The sequence below is a fragment of the Equus caballus genome, chromosome 14 (assembly GCF_041296265.1).
Source record: "Equus caballus isolate H_3958 breed thoroughbred chromosome 14, TB-T2T, whole genome shotgun sequence".
Taxonomy (NCBI): domain Eukaryota; kingdom Metazoa; phylum Chordata; class Mammalia; order Perissodactyla; family Equidae; genus Equus; species Equus caballus.
In genome coordinates, this window is record NC_091697.1 from 51,273,050 (window position 1) to 51,297,602 (window position 24,553).

The 24,553-nt window shown below is 46.8% G+C and overlaps 1 protein-coding gene and 1 long non-coding RNA gene across 19 annotated transcripts in view; one reads left to right on the plus strand and one right to left on the minus strand.

Annotated features, from left to right (window-relative positions):
• The window catches only part of LOC100072198 (protocadherin gamma-C4), a 172,282-nt gene that overhangs the window by 72,489 nt on the left and 75,240 nt on the right, over positions 1-24,553 (minus strand). Inside the window, exons 1-2 of one of the 18 annotated variants that reach the window (XM_070234066.1) lie at positions 3,854-8,452; positions 449-3,127 (exon numbers count right to left, since the gene is read on the minus strand). The exons of 12 other annotated variants lie outside the window; for them this stretch is intronic. In XM_070234066.1, coding sequence (XP_070090167.1) covers positions 3,008-3,127; positions 3,854-6,274 — 2,541 coding nt within the window. In that variant the 5' untranslated portion in view covers positions 6,275-8,452 and the 3' untranslated portion in view covers positions 449-3,007. Of the gene's footprint in view, positions 1-442; positions 3,128-3,853; positions 8,453-8,499; positions 11,158-13,171; positions 17,479-17,838; positions 21,428-24,553 lie in introns of those variants that run through there. 5 more of the 18 variants (XM_070234059.1, XM_070234063.1, XM_070234054.1 and 2 more) reach the window with 5 other exon arrangements.
• Positions 10,907-16,727, plus strand: LOC138917470 (uncharacterized). Its single transcript, XR_011425543.1, has 5 exons — positions 10,907-11,043; positions 11,149-11,420; positions 11,948-12,035; positions 12,147-12,486; positions 12,997-16,727. It is a non-coding gene; the product is annotated as an uncharacterized lncRNA (long non-coding RNA).

The following is a 24,553-nucleotide window of genomic DNA, read 5'->3' on the forward strand; positions in this document are numbered from 1 at the left end:
TTAGAAATAAAGCAAATAATGGTAGCATAAAATTATAAATCAGCAGAGGCAATGTGAAGTTGAAGCACGGAAATAAATAAAAAGTGTTTGTGAATCATTAATTCGAATCATAACCAGTTGACATGGAAAGCCACAGACACTGATGATGGAAAAATATTACTAAAATTCAACTTACTATAAAGCATGCCATGATAACCGAACTGGATCTTTGGAATCAAAAGGAAATATTCCAGGACTAAGAAAAAATGACTTTCACAAAAGCTTTCTGAAAAAGGATGGTAATTTCACGAAAGGTAAAGTACAGATACTCACATGTATTGCTCTGTATGAACTGAACATGTCCCTCCCCCGGAAACAGTTTTTATAATAGGCTTAGGGGAAAAAAGCCACTTAAGACTTGTGCAGAGACACCAGCAATTGGGAAGCAGGAAATAAATCTCACCTGATTACTCGTAGGGTCACATTTGCCAAAACCAGTAGCTGAATCTTCAGCAATTAAGAGTGGCTCGCTTTTCTCACAGCTCTCCTGGCTGATGAGCGTGTCCGCGTAGTTGGGCTGGGGGAAGATCAGGTGACTCTTCCGCGAGTCCGCAGTGAGGGAGACCTCGTGGGAATAGGTCTGCAGGAAAGCGCGCACCCCATCCACGCCCACGAAGTGCGAGGCGGGAACGCCCACCAACCCGCCTCCTGAAGCCTGGAGCAGGCGAGACGTGTGCCAGCGCCGCAGTCTGAGCGCCAGCAGCACAATGACAAAGGCGAGGAAGACGCAGGAGACAGCGGCTACTGCCACCACCAGGTAGAGTGTGAGGCTAGATTCATCAGGATTGGCGGGAGACTCGAGGCTGTCCAGGTCAGCCAGGATGTCTGGGATGCTGTCAGCCACAGCTACCGTAAGTGTGACAGTGGCTGAGAGTGGAGGCTGGCCGTGGTCCTGGACGGCCACCACCAAGCTCTGCTTGAGTGCATCTCTGTCCAGAAGGGCCCTTGCCGTGCGCACCTCGCCCGTGTGCAGCCCCACGGTGAAAAGCCCTGGCTCACTGGCCTTGAGCAGGAGGTAGGACAGCCAGGCATTCTGGCCAGAATCTTGGTCCACTGCCACCACTTTGGTCACCAGGTAGCCGGGCTCTGCAGAACGGGGTGCCAGCTCCACGCCTGTGGAGCCATCGGTGGGGAGGGTGGGGTACAGGATCTCTGGTGCATTGTCATTCTGGTCTAGCACAAATATGCTCAGTGACACGTTGCTACTGAGTGGTGGGTTCCCGCTGTCCAGTGCTGTCACCCACAGCTTCAGGTCACGGAACTGTTCATAGTCAAAGGAGCTCAGTGCATACAGGACTCCGGTGTCAGAGTTGATGGAGACATAGGAAGATAGAGGTGCTCCCTGGAGGGTATCCTCAACCAGAGAGTAAGTGATCTGGGCGTTCTCTCTACTGTCCCGGTCCACAGCAGTCACTGAGAAGAAGGAGGCTCCTCTGGGGTTGTTTTCAGGAACGTAGGCAGAGTAAGAGGAGTAAGCAAAAGTGGGCGGGTTATCATTGTCATCCGCTACATTCAGTGAAATGTGAGTTTCTGTAGACAAGGGCGGACTTCCATGATCTGTGGCTGTCAACGTTATATTGTAGCTCTGGACCTGCTCCCTGTCCAGCTCGCTGTTTGTTATCAACTTGTAATAATTTTCATAGGTCTTTTCTAATTTAAAAGGCAGATTGTTAGGAATGAAACAGGAGACTTGACCATTTTCTCCGGAGTCTTGATCTTGCACATTTAGAAGAGAAATTACTGTACCTGGAGGAGAATTCTCCAGCACTGAATTAGTAGAAGATGTGATAGTTATTTCTGGAGCATTATCGTTAACGTCCACAATTGTGATCAACATCTTAGCACTGGTGGAGAGACCTCCACCATCTTGGCCTTGAATTTCCATCTCATAGAACCTATATTTCTCAAAATCCAGAGACCCCTGTATTAAGACTTCTCCAGTTCGAGGATCCAACTGGAAAATTTCAGAAGCTTTGCTTTCCATATTCCGGAATGAATACACCACTTCCCCGTTGATTCCTTCATCTGGATCAGTTGCGTTTACCATGAGCACCCGAGTTCCAGAGCTGAGGTTCTCGGGAACACTCACTCGATAAACAGACTGTGTAAACTTTGGGATATGGTCATTTACATCGAGGACCACCACACGAATGGGAACAGCGCCCTGGCGAATGGGATCTCCTCCATCTAAGGCTGTGAGGAGGAGGTGATGAGCAGCCTGTTTCTCCCGGTCCAGGCTCCCCTCCAGCACTAGCTCGGGATTCTTGGCCCCATCCGTTCCGCCTCGCACTTGCAAGGAAAAGTAACTATTAGAGTTGAGCTGGTAGCGCTGGAGGGAGTTTACTCCCACATCCGGATCCCTAGCGTTAGGAAGGGGAAATCGTGATCCTGGAGTTGCGTGCTCACTGACTTTTATCTCTACTTCCTCCTCCCGGAAGCTGGGGGCGTTATCATTAATATCCATTATTTCCACCTCCACTCCGTAAATCCTCAGAGTATCTTCCACAAGTATCTCCATATTTAATAAGCAGGAGGATAGTGTCTCACAGAGCTCCTCTCGGTCTATCCTACCCGCAGTGATCAAGCTGCCACTTCGCGGACTCAGAGCGAAAAGCTGCGTCTTTCCTCTGGAGACAATGCGGACTCGGCGTTCCGTCAGCTCCCAGGGCTCCAGCCCCAGATCCTTGGAAATATTGCCCACGAAGAAGCCTTTGTCTGTCTCTTCGGGCACCGAATATCGGATCTTCCTGGCCCCAGACTCCCGCAGCGTCCCCAGAAAAATGTACACTAGGACCAGCCCCCGGCGGTCCAGGCGCAGTAGCCGATTCGCCATGGCAGTGGCTGAGCCTATATTCTGTGATTTCTTGAGCCGTTTTGTTCTTAATCAGCTTGTGTATCTACGAAGTACGGGGCCGACTGCGTCCAAAATATATTACAGAGCGAAGGGAAGTACTTTAAGTTTCCAGCATCAGGAGGATCTGTGAGTATCCATCTCACTCTTTGTGTTGTTGAGGCGGGGGAGGGAGGGACTCTGTAGCTCGCAGCTTCCCATTCCCTGATTGGTGAACAGCGGCGCCTGGAGTCCAATCTTATTATTGCACCGAGTAAGAAAAATCCAACTAATGTGCTGATTTTAGAAATTATTACACTCACCTCTTCAAGAATGGTGTAATACACCTTTACGTATTGGTAAAGCTTAAAATTGCATATAATAAAGAGTTATACGATGCTATGTTAAAGGTTCACCAAGAGCACATATGAAAGTAATTATTAAAAGAGCTTGCTTAATTTTTTAAAAAGCTTTCACATACTACTGGCACTAAAAACTTACAGGTTAGATTTGGTTCCTATTGATTTTTACCGACTGAGGGGAACAGCATTTGTGGATAGGGAACTAGCATGGTCCCAACAAAATAATCAGATAGGATGCATGACTATAATTCTTACCAATGTTTCTTTATTGAGTAAAATAAAGATGAAATGTTTGAGAAAATTTGGATGGCATTAGGTTTGTCATTTAAAACCCCACGATATGAAAATCTAACTGTATTCCATATCCTTAATTAGAAGGCATTCTATTTCATGAAAATTTCACCTGAGATTTCTCTATGTATTTTAGGTTCAAATACATTTGAATAGTAGGAGTGCAGCATTGTGAACTTTACTCTTAGTGATACCCATAGATTTGACCTAGATATATTTTTAGGAACTTTATCAAGAGATTGAATCTAGATATTTTAGATTCTAGAGATAACCTCTATATTGAGATGTATTGGCATATTGGAATATAAAAAACATTATTTTAGATACTTACTTGTTTAAAAGTCTTCTTATCTGCTTCGATACTTGGAGTTAAAATGCTAGCCAACAGCACTGAAGAGCTATCTTTGTTGAGAATATCTTGTGTGGCTGGACAATGATCGACAGATGTGAGAAAATTAAATTCTGGGTTAGTCTGATCCCCAGGCACACACAAGTTATAGGCATAGGGCAACGTTCCCTCACTGTAGTTGGGGGGAATCTCGGGTCCAGATTTGGAGCAGAGAACAGACCCAAAGCAGCCCCCAGTGGCGGGGCTGGAGGAGCGTCGCAGGCGCAGGGCAATGGCCAGAATCACCGCGAGCAGGAAGAGCACAGAGATCAAGGCCAAGGCCACCACCAGGTAAAACTGCAGCTCAGCCTGGGGCTCAGAGGGTGCAGGATGGTCGCCGAGGTCCGGCAGTGCCTCTTGTAGGCTGTCTGCGAAGACCAGGAGCAGCGTGGCGGTGGCCGAGAGGGGCGGCTGTCCCCCGTCCCGCACGGCGACCAGCAGGCGCTGGCGGGCCGCGTCCCTGTCGCCCAAAGCACGCGCCGTGCGCACCTCGCCCGTGCGCAGCCCCAGGCTGAAGAGTCCGGGCTCGCTGGCCTGCAGCACGTGGTAGGACAGCCAGGCGTTGTGTCCCGAGTCGGCGTCCACCGCCACCACCTTGGTGACCAGGTAGCCGGGCTGCGCGGCGCGCGGCACCGTGTCGAAGAGCGCCGAGCCGTCGGGCCCCAGCGCCGGGTACAGCACCCTTGGCGCGTTGTCGTTGCGGTCGCCCACCAGCACGCGCAGGCTCGCGTTGGCGCTGAGCGCGGGCGAGCCCTGGTCGCGGGCCTGCAGCGTCAGCTCGAAGGCGCGCAGCTGCTCGTGGTCGAAGGAGCGCTGCGCGAACACCACCCCGCTCTGCGCGCTCACCGACACGTAGGACGACAGCGCCCGCGGCTCCAGGTCGCTGGCCACGATGGAGTAGGAGACGCGGCCGTTGGGTCCCAGGTCGGGATCTGAGGCGCTGACTTGGGCGATGGAGGCGCCGGGCGGGTTGTTTTCTGGCACGTGGACCAAGTAGGCTGACTGTCGGAAAACCGGCGCGTTGTCGTTGACGTCGGTGACGTGCAGGGTGATGGTAGTGCTGGAGGAGAGGGGCGGCTTGCCCCTGTCGGTGGCTGTGATTGTCACATTATACTCTGGGGTCTGCTCCCTGTCCAGGGCCCCATCTGTTACAAGCTTGTAGTAATTATTAGAAGAAGAATGAATCTTAAATGGAACATCTCTACTTAAATTGCATGTGACTTCTCCATTTTCCCTGGAATCCCGGTCCCGTGTTTTGAAGAGAGCCACAACCATTCCGGGACGAGAATCCTCCAAAATCTGATCAGAGAGGGAAGTGATGATTATTTCTGGGAGGTTGTCATTTTCGTCTAGAACTTCTATAATTACTTTACACTGTGTAGAGAGGGATCCTCGGTCCTTTGCTTCTACACCCATGGTATATCTTTCTACTTCTTCAAAATCCAAGGGTTGGTGAGTTATAATGTTTCCTGTAGCGGGATCCAGAGAGAACACGTGCTGGGCGTTATCAGTCACACCAAGGAATGAGTAGGTGATCTCCGCGTTGAAGCCTTCGTCTTGGTCTGTGGCACTCACCTTCAACACCGAGCTGCCTGGGGGCACGTCTTCCGGAAGGCTGACCCTGTACACGTCTTGGCTGAACACTGGGGGGTTATCGTTGGCATCCACCACCAGGATTCGGATTTGAGTGGTGCCGCTTCGCGGCGGTTCCCCGCTGTCTAAGGCTGTCAGCACCAAGTGATGAGTGCTCTGCGTTTCTCGGTCCAGGGTCTTCTTCAATACCAGTTCTGGATATTTGCCACCATCGGGATTGTCTTTCACCACCAACGAGAAATACTCGTTAGGACTTAGTTGGTACTTGCTCAGTGAATTCATACTAATATCGGGATCTTTTGCACACTCAAGAATTGTTCCCATCCCCGGGCTGACAGACTCACTGATTTCTAAGTTTATTTCATCTTTATGGAATTGAGGGGCGTGGTCATTAATATCCTCAACAACCACAACGATATGAAAGATATTTAAAGGATTTTCCACCACAGCTTCCAACTGCAATTCACATCTTCTTCTCTCTTTGCATATCTGCTCACGGTCTATTCGGTCCTTCACAAGTAGCTCCCCGCTCTCCGGGTCTACGCTGAAAAGCAGCTTCTCTGCGCTAACTCGCAGCTTCCGAGCCGACACATCCAGGACACTGAGTCCTAGATCCTTGGCGAGGTTCCCGACCACCGAGCCCTTGGCCAGCTCCTCAGGAATCGAGTAGCGGATCGGTTCGGAGAGCGCGGGGTAGAACAAAGGCAGCAGGAAGGGAAACAGTACCTGCCGCGGGCCGGCCGGGCGCCTCCGCGCGCAGCTCCCTCCCATTGCGCGCTCCAGTTCTCGCTGGGTCCCAGTCTTTCCAGTTGGAGAAAGTGCACACTATTGCACTGGAAGCATTCGGCCCAGGACAGGCGGAGCTCCCAGTCTTGGGGCTGGGAATCTGTGTGTGCTGGGGAGAGTCTGGGGCGCCAGGAGCCTCAGTGTGTAAGCGGGTTTCCTTCTCTGTGTTGGCTGCGCAGGAAATCCCAGGCTAGAGGCTCAGCAATCCTGGGCGTCAGCGCTTGCCCTGCACTGGCCGACAGCGGCGCCCAGAGGCCCCGTGTGGAACCGCAACCTGGTTTTTCTATTTCAGAAATCTTTTTCTTTAAATGCAAGAAACAGCTAAAATATTTGAATCTTATTCGTCAGCGATTCTGTTTTCATCATGAAACGTATTTTTCAAATGGTCAAAAAGATCATATGTTTTTATATGTTAAAAATTTATGTAGGTTTTGAGTAGATAAAATTATTTCTTTAAATTGAAAAAGGCACCTAGGAATTTACAGTGAAAAGTATGTCTGCTATCCCATGGCACACTGCTACCCAGTTCTTCCATTCAGTAGCAGTCGCTGTTGTTCCTTTTAAGAGTAGTTGTCCACGAAGGGAAGTATTGGAGGTAAGCAAAAAACCTTTTTGTCTTCAATCCTAGCTTATATTTGGCTAGACGGTATTAATCCATCCCCCCCATTTTTAGGAACTGGAATGCAACCATTGCCATATTCATTACAATCATCCAGGGTGTCCTTTACTGCTTTTAAATAATTATATTTAAAAACATTTGCTTACAATAGCTACTGTGTCAAAAGAGTAGTTTTTTTTAAAAACCCGTATTTTTCAAAATACTAGACTTAAGATGGATGCATAGTAATTTTGATGCTCATGCACAGGAATTTAAAATGACAGTTTCAATGATCTAAAAGTTAATAACTATGACCCTAAAGGGTGTGCTCTCCTTCCACAGACCTATCATTGAACAAATGTTGAATGACATGAAAATAGTCATGGTCTCATAAGTATTTTTGAGACACATTAGGTCACTCTTTGACTTTAAACTACCATAGTAGTTTAGAAGAATATTAGTAGTAAATTAAAAGTAATAAATCAAACCAAATAAATCACTATCCTCACTAAATGGGCTCATCAGTAACTCCACAGATCATCGTTTAGAATAATTTTGTGTATTTCTCTGCTTATATTCAGATCCCCTGCAGAAATGACATTTCTTTCCTGACTTTAAGTTTATTTTGACTCTTAATTGCAGAATTTCAGGTGGGTCTTCCTTTCTCTACATTAAGGAGCCACTGAAAATACCCTTGGCCACATCCCTTGCTCCTGTTCTTGGAAACATGTTCAAATCTGTCTCCTCAGTCTATATGTTTTTAAGCCTTAAAGACTGGATAACTTAACAAAAAATACAGAGAGAGCAGAACCCAAAATTCGCTTAATATAACCTTCTATAGGCTCTGTGGAATCCCTATTGAGCAAAGAAAGTCAAATTAAAATGCTTTGTCTCCCACATAACAGTATGAAACTAGAATCACAGGCAGAAAGGATGCTACAGTGTTACCAGGTATGATTACACTTACAAAAAATTAAGCACACATTGTTATGAATTGTTGATAGAATATTAATGAAAAATTTAAATCTCTCTAGGAAGTATTCAACTGTAACTGTCACTCCAAGGTCTAGTTTGAAAAATATAGCCACAGAGTGTATTGTCCTTCTCCTTGGGAAGAACAACACTGAACACTGGCTTTGCGCTTGGGTTGTGTTTCCAGTGAAGCTAATGCATTTGTTTCTGACGTTTACCTGTTCTTAACAGACCTGCCTTCAAAACAGGAGGTAGGGTTGTCTGAGGGACTAGGGTTTCAGTATGTGGCCAATAGGGCAAGCGCACATATTGACAGACACTTCTGTACGGAAGTCCTCTCTTAGGAATTGTCAGCAGTGTATTCAACAACTATAAAATATAAGGCTCTGCAAAGCTAATCATAACAGCCTTATGACAACAGGCCTTCACTGGGATTAGGTGACTATTTACGAGAAAGTAACCATATCAGCCTTAATAACCATCAAGTTCTACTCTTGAATGTTTTAGCAAGAAGCAAAGGTCGTTGAAACAGAGAAAAGTGAAAAAAATATAGAAATTTTCCATCATCATGCTGGAAACCTAAAAGTAAAACCAATGATAATTTTTTAAAGGAAAGTAAAAGAGTAAAAATAGAACTCACTGGAACCAAAGGGGTATCTTCTATAGGAAACTTCGAATCATCTAACAAAGACAAAGGATCCTTTTTCTCACAGCTCTCCTGGCTGAGAAGCGTGTCCGCGTAGTTGGGCTGGGGGAAGATCAGGTGACTCTTCCGCGAGTCCGCGGTGAGGGAGACCTCGTGGGAATAGGTCTGCAGGAAAGCGCGCACCCCATCCACGCCCACGAAGTGCGAGGCGGACACGCCCACCAACCCGCCTCCTGAAGCCTGGAGGAGGCGGGACCTGTGCCAGCGCCGCAGTCTGAGCGCCAGCAGCACAATGACAAAAGCGAGGAAGACGCAGGAGACCGCAGCTATCGCCACCACCAAGTACAAGGTGAGTTCTGAAGCGTCCGAGTCGTGCCGGACCTCTAGACTGCCCAGATCAGCCAGGATGTCTGGGATGCTGTCGGCCACAGCCACGGTGAGCGTGACGGTGGCCGAGAGAGGGGGCTGGCCATGGTCCTGGACGGCCACCACCAGGCTCTGCTTGAGTGCGTCTCTGTCCAGCAGTGCCCGCGCCGTGCGCACCTCGCCCGTGTGCAGCCCCACGGTGAAGAGCCCTGGCTCACTGGCCTTGAGCAGGCGGTAGGACAGCCAGGCGTTCTGGCCTGAGTCTCTGTCCACTGCCACCACTTTGGTCACTAGATATCCGGGCTCTGCAGAGCGGGGTGCCAGCTCAATGCCAGTGGAACCATCAGTGGGGAGGGAGGGGTACAGGATCTCAGGTGCGTTGTCATTTTGGTCCAGTATGAACAGGCTTAGTGACACGTTGCTGCTGAGTGGTGGATCCCCACTGTCGGTGGCAGTCACCTGCATCTGCAGATCACGAAATTGCTCGTAGTCGAAGGACTGCAGCGCATACAGGACTCCTGTTTCAGAGTTGATGGAGATGTAGGAAGATAGAGGTGCCCCCTGGATAGTGTCTTCAGCTAGAGAGTAAATAACGCGAGCATTTTCTTTGCTGTCTGGGTCTAGTGCAGTCACTGAGAAGACAGAGGCACCTCGGGGGTTGTTCTCTGGGATATAGGTAAAGTAGGAGATGTCAGAGAATGTGGGTGGGTTGTCATTGATATCTGCCACTTGCAGGGTGAAGTGAATTCCTGTTGATAGAGGTGGACTCCCTCCATCTGTGGCTGTTACTGTGATGTTGTAAGAGGATACCTGTTCCCTGTCAAGGGCTCTGTATGTCACCAACCTATAATAACTATCAATGGACTTTTCTAACTTAAATGGTAGATTCCCCGATATGGAACAGGTGACCTGTCCATTCTGCCCAGAGTCTAAATCATGCACGTTTAAAAGGGCTATAACAGTTCCCAAAGGTGAATCTTCCATCAGGGGACTAAACAGAGACGTGATGGTCACCTCTGGACTGTTGTCATTTACATCTTCTACTGTAATCAACACTTTAGCAGTTGCAAGATACGCTCCTCCATCTTCCGCTTGTATTTCTATTTCATAGAAACCTGTTTCTTCATAATCTAGATTTTCTGATATTTTTATTTCCCCAGTATTTTTGTTTAGTTGGAATTTCAACAATTGTGTATCAGGTAATTTTCGGAATGAATATGTTACTTCTCCATTGGCTCCTTCATCTCTGTCGGTGGCAGTGACTGTCAGCAGCTGTGTGCCCACAGGCAAGTTCTCCGGAACACTCACTCGGTATTCGGGCAAGGTGAAGACCGGTGCATTGTCATTTGTATCGAAGACAGTCACAATGATGAGAACAGTGCCAGATCGGAGAGGGTCACCCCCGTCGGAGGCAGTGAGGACCAGGTGGTGCAGCGCCTCTTCCTCGCGATCCAGGGCGCGCTCCAGCACCAACTCCGGGTACTTGACGCCATTGGCACGGCTCTGAATTGCTAGGGTGAAGTGCTTATTGGGGCTGAGCTGGTAGCTCTGTAAAGAGTTCACGCCCACATCCGGATCAACAGCTTCCGGGAGAGGAAAACGCATTCCTGGGGCGACATTTTCATTAATTTTTACGTCTAGATTTTCTGCTTGGAATTTTGGAGCATTATCGTTGATATCAGTTACTTCTACTTCTATCCCGAAAAGTTTCACCCTATCTTCCACAAGAATGTTAAAATTCACCAGGCACCGCGAGCTCTGAGCGCAGAGCTCCTCCCGGTCTATCCTGCCCGCAGTGACCAAGCTGCCGCTTCGCGAGTTCAGAGCGAATAGCTGCGTCCTACCTCTGGAGACGATGCGGACTCCGCGCTCCGCCAGCTCCCGGGGCTCCAGACCCAGGTCCTTGGAGATGTTGCCCACGAAAGAGCCCTTCTCTAGCTCCTCAGGCACCGAGTAGCGGATCTGCCGGGCTTCAACCTCCCGTGGCATACCGAGGAAAAGGCAGAGCAGGACCAGCGCGCTGCGGTCGGAGCGATTCCTTTGAGCGGCCATTGTTGTCTGGTTACGGAATTCTGGCAAAGTCCTCACTGACACCTTCTGTGTTTTGACCGGTTCCCTTTTCTTTCTCTGGCTGCAGGGAGTCTCTGTAAACTGCGCTCCTTAAATTCTGGAGTGAGTTTCGCTGCAGCCTCGTTGCTGGTTTGTGGGAACTGTGGCGCTTTGTGTAGTTGGAGCCCTGAGAATCCGAATTGAGCGGGGTCTCCTTTTTCCTCGTAGGTGAACAGCGGCGCTCAGAGTCCTAAGAAGTTACTGCATCCAGTACGTGTGCAATAGAAATCAAACGCTACTCTTCGTTGGATATTTTATTTTATTTTACATTATTTCTTTGTTTTCTCGGCTGATATCCTTAAATAAACTACTATTTGTAGGTTTCTTACTGGATGGGATAAAGTGGAATGAAAGTACTATAAAATATTAAATGGAAATAGTCGCTTAAATATATATTTGCAACATTTGTTTTCTCAATAGAAATGTACCCACTTTAAAAGGTAAGTGACGCTTATTTTATTTCCTATGAGCTTCTAGGTATAACGCATAAAAGTCTTACAACTTTATGTGCAATTGTGATTTAAATGGCCCATTATGTTTAGTAGACATTCATATAGAGACTGAGTTATACCCCTTATAATTCACTTAAAATCTCTTTTTAGATTTAATTAACAAATTAATTAAATTTGTTTAGGAATAAAATTGTGTAAAAGGTTTCAAAATATTCTTTTCTAAAATAATTTTATTGAACCTCAATGAATGTTTCCTTGAAAATATTTATTATTAGAGGCATATTATTTGAAGTTAATTTGACCAATTTAAGTGAATTGAACAGGTAACCACAAACTAAAAGAAACTTGTCTGTGTTGTAATCAGAAGAGAAATATGTACAAGAATTTCAAGTGCTACAATTTTAAAAAACAAAGACAGATATAATCATGTAGTTTTTTAAAAAAATAAGTGTTTATGTCAGATGACGTGTTTTCATCAGGACATTGATTCCAATAAAGATAATCTCTCCTCTTAGGCATTTTGTATGGAAGCCCAAGGTAAAATGGTTCACACATCTTCAATGGCATGTGCCCATCAACCCAGCATCAGTTCTCTCCTCAAAGGTGAGGGGTTTAAGAGGTTCACTTCTTTTTCTTTTTCCCTGAGGAAGATTAGGCCTGAGCTAACATCTGATGCAAATTTTCCTCTTCTTTATATGTGGGTCACCACCACAGAGTGGCTGACAGTGGTGTAAGTCCCCGCCCAGGATCTGGGATCAAAGGCGCAAACCCAGGAGACCGAAATGGAAATGCACCAAGCTTAACCACTATGCCACAGGCCCGCCCTGAGAGGTTCACTTTCATACAGAAAGCAGGTTGTTCAGAAGTGTTTATGTCACTATGCCCCCAAGTATGGAATTCTTCAAAGATTTTACCTTTTTGTCTTCAAAGATTTTATATAAGAGAATCAGAGAGCAAAAGGCAATAGCACTTCATGTACTTTCTTGGAAATTCTTTATCTTGCAGTGTAGAGGAAAAACGATTGGGAAAGAGTACATTTGAGCATCAAGAAAAGGTAAGTACTGTAAATATAAAAGAGAACCAGAAGGACCAAAAGTTGGAGGAAAACAATTCGTCTACGGTAGTTAGTTTTAAGTTTTGGAGACCACAGAAAACTTGGCAATGGAAACAAAGTTTTGACTCCTCTCCCAAGAAAAATGCAAACATCTATAACTTTGCATATAATTTCAGGGATCTGCTCCTTATTCCCCCTCAAATGCTTACAGTTTAAAAAATTATTAAAATAAACGAAGACATATACCTAAATGCACCTAAAAGGTTATTTGCACTAAACATTTCTTTGAAAGGAGCACCTGCTTTGATATTTAATGAGTGCCTGAATAGTATTAAATATATATATATAACTAGGATATGGAAAATTCATCTTAAATCTTAGCACATTTGAGTAGATAGGAAATTATTTATTTATGTATTTGGTAAGAAGCCAAGATCCCTGCCTCTGTGTTGCTAATCTGAGCTTGAAAAGATACCTCTAATTTAGTGACATTTTTTTTCTGAATTATAGAGCAACCTATGAACCACGTAAATCTTGAAAAATATAATCAGTGAAAAACGAACATTGAGAAGAAAAGACGGTAGTTATGGATTTTCTAAATATGATTCTAAATATAAAAATGAAGTATGCCTGAAATATGAGAAACTAGTAGAGTATTACAGAAGACACAAAAAATGAAACTCACCGGTGGTATAGTCTCAGGATGTGGAGTTAAAGCATTCCCACTCTGAAGTGGAATTAAGGCCCCTGGAGAATCACCGCAAACTATGTCTTGAGTGGAATTCAAGGGCTCACTGCATTTCAGGAAATTAAACTCTGTCTTTCCAGTATGGGCAACGCACAAATTGTAGGAATAAGGTAAAGTCCCTTCGCTGTAGTTGGGGGGAACCACAGGTCCAGACTTGACACAGAGACCAGGCTGAAAGCAGCCCCAGGTGGCGGGGCTGGAGGAGCGTCGCAGGCGCAGGGCAATGGCCAGAATCACCGCGAGCAGGAAGAGCACAGAGATCAAGGCCAAGGCCACCACCAGGTAAAACTGCAGCTCAGCCTGGGGCTCAGAGGGTGCAGGATGGTCGCCGAGGTCCGGCAGCGCCTCTTGTAGGCTGTCTGCGAAGACCAGGAGCAGCGTGGCGGTGGCCGAGAGGGGCGGCTGTCCCCCGTCCCGCACGGCGACCAGCAGGCGCTGGCGGGCCGCGTCCCTGTCGCCCAAAGCACGCGCCGTGCGCACCTCGCCCGTGCGCAGCCCCAGGCTGAAGAGTCCGGGCTCGCTGGCCTGCAGCACGTGGTAGGACAGCCAGGCGTTGTGTCCCGAGTCGGCGTCCACCGCCACCACCTTGGTGACCAGGTAGCCGGGCTGCGCGGCGCGCGGCACCGTGTCGAAGAGCGCCGAGCCGTCGGGCCCCAGCGCCGGGTACAGCACCCTTGGCGCGTTGTCGTTGCGGTCGCCCACCAGCACGCGCAGGCTCGCGTTGGCGCTGAGCGCGGGCGAGCCCTGGTCGCGGGCCTGCAGCGTCAGCTCGAAGGCGCGCAGCTGCTCGTGGTCGAAGGAGCGCTGCGCGAACACCACCCCGCTCTGCGCGCTCACCGACACGTAGGACGACAGCGCCCGCGGCTCCAGGTCGCTGGCCACGATGGAGTAGGAGACGCGGCCGTTGGGTCCCAGGTCGGGATCTGAGGCGCTGACTTGGGCGATGGAGGCGCCGGGCGGGTTGTTCTCAGCCACGTGGACCACGTAGTTGGCTTGGTGGAAAATTGGCGCGTTGTCGTTTATGTCGGCGATGTGCAGAGTGATGGTAGTGCTGGAGGAGAGGGGCGGCTTGCCCCTGTCAGTGGCTGTGATGGTGATGTTGTACTCTGGAGTCTGCTCTCGGTCCAAGAATCCATCTGTTACCAGCTTGTAGTAATTATTATTAGAAGAAGAAATCTTGAAAGGAACCCCTCTTCCTACATTACACTTGACTTCTCCATTTTCTCCAAAATCCCGATCCCGTGTTTTGAAGATGGCAACAACCATTCCTGGAAGAGAATCCTCCAAAATCTCATCAGAGAGAGAAGTGATGATTATTTCTGGGCTGTTGTCGTTTTCGTCTAGGATTTCTATGATTACTTTACATTGGGTCGAGAGACCACCTCCATCCTTTGCTTCCACTTCCATAGTGTATCTTTCTATATCCTCAAAATCCAATGACTGGTTATTCTTAATCATACCTGTTTTCTCATCCAATGAGAACATGTGTCTTGTACTCTGAGCGGTGCTCCTGAAGTAGTAGTTTATTTCGGCATTGACACCCTCGTCCTGGTCAGTGGCTGTCACCTGCAACACGGAGGACCCAGGGAGCAGATTTTCACTAACACTGATTCTATATTCGTCTTTGCTGAACACTGGCGAGTTATCATTGGTGTCCTTGACAAAGATTTCTATTTGAGCAGTGGCACTTCGTGGCGGGTCCCCTCCGTCCAAGGCAGTCAATATCAAGTGATGAAACCGCTTCTCTTCCCGGTCTAGAGGTTTCTCCAAAGATAACTCTGGATATTTGCCACCATCGGAATTAACTCTAACCATTAATGAGAAATAAGGGTTAGAATTTATCTGATAATCTTTAATCGAGTTCATGTTTATATCAGGGTCAGTGGCAGGGTCAAGGGATAGTCGTGCACCTAGGGATGCAGACTCAAAAATTTCTAAATGTATTTCCTTTTTATCAAATTGAGGGGCATGGTCATTAATATCCTCAACAACCACAACGATATGAAAGATATTTAAAGGATTTTCCACCACAGCTTCCAACTGCAATTCACATCTTCTTCTCTCTTTGCACATCTGCTCACGGTCTATTCGGTCCTTCACAAGTAGCTCCCCGCTCTCCGCGTCTACGCTGAAAAGCAGCTTCTCTGCGCTAACTCGCAGCTTCCGAGCCGACACATCCAGGACACTGAGCCCTAGATCCTTGGCGAGGTTCCCGACTACCGAGCCCTTGGCCAGCTCCTCAGGAATCGAGTAGCGGATCGGTTCGGAGAGCGCGGGGTAGAACAAAGGCAGCAGGAAGGGAAACAGTACCTGCCGCGGGCCGGCCGGGCGCCTCCGCGCGCAGCTCCCTCCCATTGCGCGCTCCAGTTCTCGCTCGGTCCCAGTCTTTCTGGAAAGCCGAAGAAACTGCAATTTACGGCCTCACTGGAAGAGCATTCGGCCCAGGACAGGCGGAATTGGGAATCCTTGTATGCTGGTCAGTGTGCGCAGCCGAGAGCCTCAGCGTGTGAATGTTTCCTTCTTTCTGTGTTGGCTGCGCAGGAAATCCCAGGCTAGAGGCTTAGGTATCCCGGGCGTCAGCGCTTGCCCTGCACTGGCCGACAGCGGCGCCCAGAGGCCCTACGTGGAACCGCAGTCTGACATTTTCGTCTTGAATCCAGTTTATCTCCAGAATATTTATACAGAATATATATATTGCTCTTCGAAAATGCAGTTATATAATATCCCTAAATTTTAGCTTTGCCATAGTATTACAGCGGATGCCTATATACTTAGTGTTTTCAAGAAATTTATTATGGAAAATTTCAAACTTATACAAAAGTAGGGAGCATTATTATTCAATCTTTATATACCCATCACCCAACTGAAAAAGTGATCAACACAGGTCATCTTTGTTTATATACTGCACTCCCTCATTATTTTGAAGCAAATCTGAGATATTTTAATTAACTCTAAGATGAGACATCAAGATGAGCAAGAATTTTATCTTTAAGCCTGTTATGTAATCTGTTACCAATGTACAAGTTCTACGTAGCTTAAGAAAACTAGAATAGAGCATTTTCCACACTCTTCCCAGTCATCCATCCGGTGAGCCTTGTGTTCTATTTTTAAAGGCAAGTGACATTTTTATTGTAGAGAATAGTAGTTACCTACCATGACATACAGGCCTTCATCAATATATATATTAGGTGTTTTTCAAATTAGCACATATTTTAATATTTACGAATACTAAGTACTAGAGGTTACTTACCAGGACAGAAATTTTAAATGAGAGTTTTCCTATTACATGGCTAAAAATATGACCCTGAAGGATGCTTTACTTTTTTCCTACCAGCTTAAGGAAGAAAGAGCATTTGAAATAATTATACTGTATGCATATCACAATGGATTTTCACACATGTTAACATTTATATTCTTATAAGTAAAACAACATAAATTCCAAAAATAATTGTAAAGACAAGTAAAATAAAATAATTCTCTATTTCCATAGAAATGCCAGCAGTCATCAATGATCATGGATCCCATTCTTAGCATTGACTTTTGAGTCAACTTCAAGCTTATTTTCAGTCTTCTGGAATGTCATTTATTACTTAAAACAATGCTACATTTAAAATCAAATTAAATAACACATTATTCTTTTCCTTATAGCTAAAAACCAGTGAAATATTCTTAGAAACTCCACAGCAGTCTCCAAGAATATTTTCCTAAGTTGTCTCCCATATCCACATTTATTTCTAGCCTCAAAGTTGGAGAACTGAGCCATAAAAAATATACAGTTGAAGAATAATTTTAATTTCCCTTGTTTTGTCGTCTCACAGCGTTCAGTCTCAGAAACCCCTCTTTAGCAATCATAAACTATAGGAAAGAAGAGTTTTAAACTATCAATAACTTGACATTATAGCATTAGGAAATTAAAATCTTGGAGGATATGGTAACAGGGGATGTTAAAATTCTTACTATTAAAAGAATAAAAAGTTCCTTACTAGGGTTTGGAAATACACGATAATCGAAGTTTGAATCTTTCTTAGAAATAATCGCTAAAAGCAAACAATTTCTACAAGCATGTGATCTGAAAAACATCACCTCAAAGGGGTATTGTCCTGTCATAGAAACAGAAGAGCAGAATCAGTAGATCCAGGCTTTCAGCTGTTTCTCCAAGAAGAATGCATTTGCTGTCTCATTAATTTACCCCTACAAAAATAGTATTGGCTGTAGGAATGTTTTTAGGGTAAGATTTTCACAATGGGGCCATTAGAGGTAACAATAATAATAAATTTCAGGAATGGAAAACCAGCCCTAAGGATTAGTAGTGAACCATGGTAACCAATCAAGCAACCCACCCCAAAAGCCCCTGTCAATGCAGGAGAATGAGAGTGGCCCCAGGGGAAGGTTTACATTGACCACAGGTTAATTATTATTTGAAAGTGAAAATTACATCAGCCATGTAACCCATAAACGCCTCCAATAGATGTTAGAGCAAAAATTAGGCCCAGTGAAAACTTAAATGGTGAGAAATATGTTAATATGAACTTATCCTACCTTAAGTGCAAACACTCAAAGAGAAAACCAATGGTAATAGAAAGCAAAGGAAAAACTGAACTCACTGGAACCAAAGGAGTGTCTTCTATAGGAAACTTGGAATCATCTGAAACGCATAAAGCCTCATTTTTCTCACAGCTCTCCTGGCTAACGAGCGTGTCGGCATAGTTGGGATGGGGGAAGATCACGTGACTCTTCCGCGAGTCCGCAGTGAGGGAGATTTCCCCGGAATAGGTCTGAAGGAAAGCCCGCACCCCGTCCACGCCCACAAAGTGAGAAGCAGGCATGCCAGCCAATCCGATCCTCTCAGCCTGAAACTGACTTGAGGTGCGCCAGCGCCGCAGCCTCAGTGCCAGCAACACTATGACAAAGGCGAGGAAGATGCAGGAGACCGCGGCCACAGCCACAACCAGGTACAGTGTGAGGTCTGAATCATCCGGGTTGGCCGAGGGTTCGAAGCTGCCCAGGTCAGCCAAGACGTCTGGGATGCTGTCAGCCACGGCTATGGTGAGCGTGACGGTGGCTGAGAGAGGGGGCTGGCCATGGTCCTGGACGGACACCACCAGGCTCTGCTTGAGTGCATCTCTGTCCAGCAGGGCCCGCGCCGTGCGCACCTCTCCCGTGTGCAGCCCCACCGTGAAGAGCCCTGGCTCACTGGCCTTGAGCAGGCGGTAGGACAGCCAGGCATTCTGGCCTGAGTCTCGGTCCACCGCTACCACTTTCGTCACTAGATAGCCGGGCTCTGCGGAGCGGGGCGCCAGCTCCACGCCCGTGGAACCGTCGGTGGGGAGGGTGGGGTACAGAATCTCGGGCGTGTTGTCGTTCTGGTCGAGTACAAACAAGCTCAGTGACACGTTGCTGCTGAGTGGAGGGTCTCCGCTGTCACTTGCCCTCACCTGCATTTGAAGATTTCGAAACTGCTCATAGTCGAAGGAGCGCAGCGCGTATAACTCGCCGGTGTCGGAGTTGATGGAGACGTAGGATGAGAGAAGCGCCCCATGGATGGTGTCCTCGGCCAAGGAGTAAATAATTCGGGCGTTCTCGTTGCTATCAGGATCACGAGCTGTCACCGAGAAGATGGCGGTGCCTCTAAGGTTGTTCTCAGGGAGGTAGACTGAGTAGGAGGTTTGAGAGAAGGAGGGTGGATTGTCGTTGATGTCGACCACGTGCAGGGTGAAGTGAATTTCTGAGGACAGGGGCGGCGTTCCTCTGTCAGTTGCAGTCACTGTGATGTTATATTCAGAGTTTTTTTCTCGGTCAAGAATTTGAGCTGTCAACAATCTGTAATAATCTTCTATCGACTTTTCTAATTGAAAAGGTAGGCTCTCCTGGATGGAACAGACAACTTGGCCGTTCTTCCCGGAGTCTCTGTCGTGAGCATTGAAAAGAAGGATTACTGTTCCTGGAGGAGCATCTTCCCTCACTGGGCTAAACAGAGATGTCATGATCACTTCCGGTCTATTGTCATTTACATCTTCCAGCGAAATGAGCACTTTAGTCCGCCCCTTCAATCCCCCACCATCTTCAGCTTGTATTTCCATTTCATAAAATGCACATTCTTCATAATCTAGATTCTTTGCTGTTGATATTTCCCCAGTGTTTTCATTAAGCTCGAATAATGGAGATTGTTTTTCACTAATTTTCCAGAATGTATACGCCACTCTTCCGTTGGCTCCCTCATCCGGGTCGCTAGCTCTTACAGTAAGCAGACGGGTGCCCTGGGGCACGTCCTCTGGGACTTTCACTCGGTAAATCGGTTGAGCAAAAACAGGGGCATTGTCGTTTGTATCCAACACTGTCACCTGGATGTGCACTGTGCTGGAACGACGCGGATCGCCGCTGTCGGAGGCGGTGAGGACCAGGTGGTGAGCAGCCTCTTCCTCACGGTCCAGGGCCCGCTCCAGCACCAGCTCTGGGTTTATAGTTCCGTCGTCTCCAGTTTGCACGTCCAGGGAGAAGTGGTGACTGGGGCTGAGCTGGTAGCTCTGCAGGGAATTCAAGCCCACATCCCGGTCAACAGCCTCTGGGAGTGGATAACGCGTTCCAGGTGCAGCGATTTCGTTAATTTTTACTTCCAGATTTTCGGTCTGGAATTTTGGGGCATTGTCGTTTATATCAGTTACTTCTATTTCTATTCCATAAAGTTGCACTCTGTCTTCAACCAGGACTTTAAAGTTCACCAGACACCGCGTGCTCTGAGCGCAGAGCTCCTCCCGGTCTATTCTGCCCGCGGTGACCAAGCTGCCGCTTCGCGGGTTCAGAGCAAAGAGCTGCGTCCTACCTCTGGAGACGATGCGGACTCCGCGCTCCGCCAGCTCCCGGGGCTCCAGCCCCAGCTCCTTAGAGATATTCCCCACGATATAGCCTTTTTCTGTCTCTTCAGGCACTGAGTAGTGGATCTGACTGGCCCTGATCTCCCACAGTCTCCCCAGGAAAAGGCACAGCAGGACCAGTCCTGTGTGGTGCGGGCGATTCCTTGGAGCGGCCATTGTTTTTTCACTACGGATTTTTTTCGGAATGCTTTCTCTGCACGCTGACTCCTTAGGTTCTTTTTTCCTCCTGCAAATTATGGTGATCTATTTTCTCGAGAAACCCGTAGTGCCCCAGGTTAGGAGGCTGAGTTTTGTTTCAGCCCCCCGGAGTTGGTCTGTGGTATCTGCGGGGCTTTGTGTAGTTGCAGATCCTAATATCTGACGAGCTCTGACTGAGCTTTTCTCAGAGTTGGTGAACAGCGGCGCTCAGAGTCCTAAGCCTTTACTACACCCAGTGAGATTAGCAAAATGTACTTGATTATAGATGACTGTAAAAGGAACACCACTACGGTCTTCTAATTATGATTTTAGATTTCTCTAATTGTTTCTTGCACTCCTATTTCAAAAGCAATTACCATTTGTGGATATCTTAGTTGGAAATGAAGTGGAATAAAATTTCTATTAAGTGTATTATTAAATCGCCATCTTTTCTTAATAACAAATTAACTTACTCTTATTCTTGGTAGAATTTTGCTCTCTCTACATATGTAAATTATTCTGATTTCCTTTTTTTAGTGTTTCACATTTTTCTATATGCCGTTATCTGTTTTTTGGAGTAATTACAAAGTTCAATCCTCTTTGGAAATACATTCATATTTTGTTAATTTTATACATTTATACTTACATGTGCATATTACATAACTATATTGAATGAATATATATGGATAGATTATTCCCTTTGAAGTTGTTTTATAAGGTTAATTTAGTTTGATAGTAAAATTCCTGGAGTGAGGTTTCCTCAAGATTTTGTTTACAAAAATGATTTTAATTAGGCAATCATAATAGATTTATCTCAAAAATATTACTGAATTTTCAAAGGATTGGTTTTTAAAATTTACACATTTGTGATTCTTAAACTTTTATGCTATTTAAAACTTTTCTTTTTAATTTTCTATGTGAGTACATAATGCATGCTCAGTCTATGGCATTTGGAAGATTCAAATCAATATACAGTGAAAAACAAGTTTCCATGTCAATCCTCCCCTTAGGAAATTACACAACTTCAAAGTCTTAAACTTCTTATTCTAAGGGTCACTTAAACTTATGTAGTAATTTGGGGAAAAGAACACAAGAGTAGAACCAATTATTACCACAAAAGTAAAAAGGACATGTCATTATGAGAAATTTCTTTCAGCAGTTTGTAAAGAAGCAATTTACTGAAGAAGTTTCTAAGGAAACTGGGCAAAAGACTGATAGTTATGTAATGGAAATTTTGTATGTGCATGAAATTAGTTTTTGCCTTAAAAATTTAAAACTTAGGATTCTCCATTCCATCCTACAGATAAAAGGATGATGAGAAAATCTCTAGTCACTAATGTTTAGGGCTCCAAATAAGACAAATCCCGTGACTTTTTTCCCCCCTTCCCTCTTCAAAAAATATAGGTCAGGAATGAGAGCAGGTGAGAGACGCCATAGCACTGCCTTTTCTTTTCTCAAGTAACTATGAAGAGGTGAGTGTAAAGAGGAAGAGGAGGATTTGGCATTCACAAAAACTTGAAGAACTTAATGATTTGGACCTTCTGATAAGTTCACTGAGTCTCGCTCCTACACACACAGTATTTTTCTTATAATTTTAATGGATTCACAAAATCACAAATAGGTGGATGTAAAGAACTAGACATGATAAATAAACATGAGGAAGGGATGGAGACTGTACCAGGAAACCAGTGCAGGAAGATACCTAGTAGTAGTTTCTTTGTTTTAAAGGATGAATTAAGTGATTGCCTGCTTTAAATTTAATGTCTACTTACACACAAAATTTTAAAAATGTTAATAAAGAACGAGATAATCAATGGGTAAATTTCATTAGCTTTGAAAAAAGAGATAAGAAATTGGTACAATACTTGTGCTCAGAAGCAAAGAGTACTCTCACTAATTTCCAGATCTGAACTTGGTAAGATAACTCTATTTTATGTCACATAACTACTCCCATTCACCGCTCCTCTCAAAGAATGGAAATGTAGCTTTCTGTCGGACTATAATGTCTCTAAGAGAACTTAGTAGACTTGGAAATGTAATAATTTTGATATAAATGTGAAAATTAGGTAGATGATGAAAAGGAATAGACACTTAAATGGAACTCACCGCTGTTAGAGTTTCGGGATGGGAAGTCAACTCACTGGAATTACAAACCGGAAATAACGGCCCAGACGAATCACCACAAAGCATGTCCTGTCCTGAACTCAATTGTTCATTACATTTTAGAAAATTAAACTCTTTCTTTCCAGTACGGGCAACGCACAAATTGTAGGAATAAGGTAAAGTCCCTTCGCTGTAGTTGGGGGGAACCCCAGGTCCAGACTTGACACAGAGACCAGGCTGAAAGCAGCCCCAGGCGGCGGGGCTGGAGGAGCGTCGCAGGCGCAGGGCAATGGCCAGAATCACTGCGAGCAGGAAGAGCACGGAGATCAAGGCCAAGGCCACCACCAGGTAAAACTGCAGCTCAGCCTGGGGCTCAGAGGGTGCAGGATGGTCGCCGAGGTCCGGCAGCGCCTCTTGTAGGCTGTCTGCGAAGACCAGGAGCAGCGTGGCGGTGGCCGAGAGGGGCGGCTGTCCCCCGTCCCGCACGGCGACCAGCAGGCGCTGGCGGGCCGCGTCCCTGTCGCCCAAAGCACGCGCCGTGCGCACCTCGCCCGTGCGCAGCCCCAGGCTGAAGAGTCCGGGCTCGCTGGCCTGCAGCACGTGGTAGGACAGCCAGGCGTTGTGTCCCGAGTCGGCGTCCACCGCCACCACCTTGGTGACCAGGTAGCCGGGCTGCGCGGCGCGCGGCACCGTGTCGAAGAGCGCCGAGCCGTCGGGCCCCAGCGCCGGGTACAGCACCCTTGGCGCGTTGTCGTTGCGGTCGCCCACCAGCACGCGCAGGCTCGCGTTGGCGCTGAGCGCGGGCGAGCCCTGGTCGCGGGCCTGCAGCGTCAGCTCGAAGGCGCGCAGCTGCTCGTGGTCGAAGGCGCGCTGCGCGAACACCACCCCGCTCTGCGCGCTCACCGACACGTAGGACGACAGCGCCCGCGGCTCCAGGTCGCTGGCCACGATGGAGTAGGAGACGCGGCCGTTGGGTCCCAGGTCGGGATCTGAGGCGCTGACTTGGGCGATGGAGGCGCCGGGCGGGTTGTTCTCGGCCACGTGGACCACGTAGGAGGCCTGGTGGAAAACCGGAGCATTGTCGTTGACGTCAGTGATGTGCAAGGTGACACTTATGCTGGCGGAGAGGGGCGGCTTGCCCCTGTCAGTGGCTGTGATGGTGACATTGTACTCTGGAGTCTGCTCTCGGTCCAGGGTCCCGTCTGTTACCAATTTATAAGAATTTTTGGAGGAAGAGATTATCTGAAAAGGGACTTCACCCTCTAATCGACAATTAACCTCCCCATTCTCCCCAGAATCTTGGTCATGTATTTTGATCAAAGCAATTAGCGTTCCAGGCACTGCGTTTTCCAGAATGTTTTCGACTAGAGTATGGAATGTAACTTCTGGGCTGTTGTCATTTTCATCTTGAATGTTAATTTCAACCGTACATTGTGCAACCAGTCCTCCGCCATCCCTCCCTTCCACCACTATGGAATATTTCTTGATTTCTTCAAAATCCAGTGTCCTTAGAGTTGTAATTTCCCCACTCTTTGAATTCAGATGAAAGACTTGCCCGGTCCTGTAGAAGGAATAAGTGATTTGGGAGTTAACACCCTCATCCTGGTCAGTGGCTGACACCTGCAGCACAGCAGTGCCTGGGGGCACGTTTTCTCGAAGGCTGACCCTGTACACGTCCTGGTGGAATACTGGGGGGTTATCATTGGCATCAGTGACCTGGATGCGCAGCTCAGTTGTGCCGCTTAGGGGTGGGTCTCCGCCGTCCAACGCAGTGAGGACTAAACGATGATAACCCTGTTGTTCCCTGTCTAAGGGTTTCTCCAATGTCAGTTCCGGGTATTTACTACCATCTTGTTTCTCCTTATTTATCAATGAGAAACTAGGACTAAGAGAGAGTTTATAATTTCGCAGAGAGTTTAAGCCAATATCTGCATCTTCCGCTACTTCTAATATAAATCGGGTGCCTGGCAGTGTAGACTCACTTATTTGCAGGTCAAAGGAATTTTGTGTGAATTTTGGCATGTGGTCATTAATATCCTCGATCTCCACATTCACGTGATAAAAGTTCAATGGGTTTTCAGCAACAGCCTCAAATTCAAGAGCACAGGCTGGGTTCTTCCCACATATCTGCTCCCGGTCTAGCCTGCTGCTCACAAGTAACTCCCCG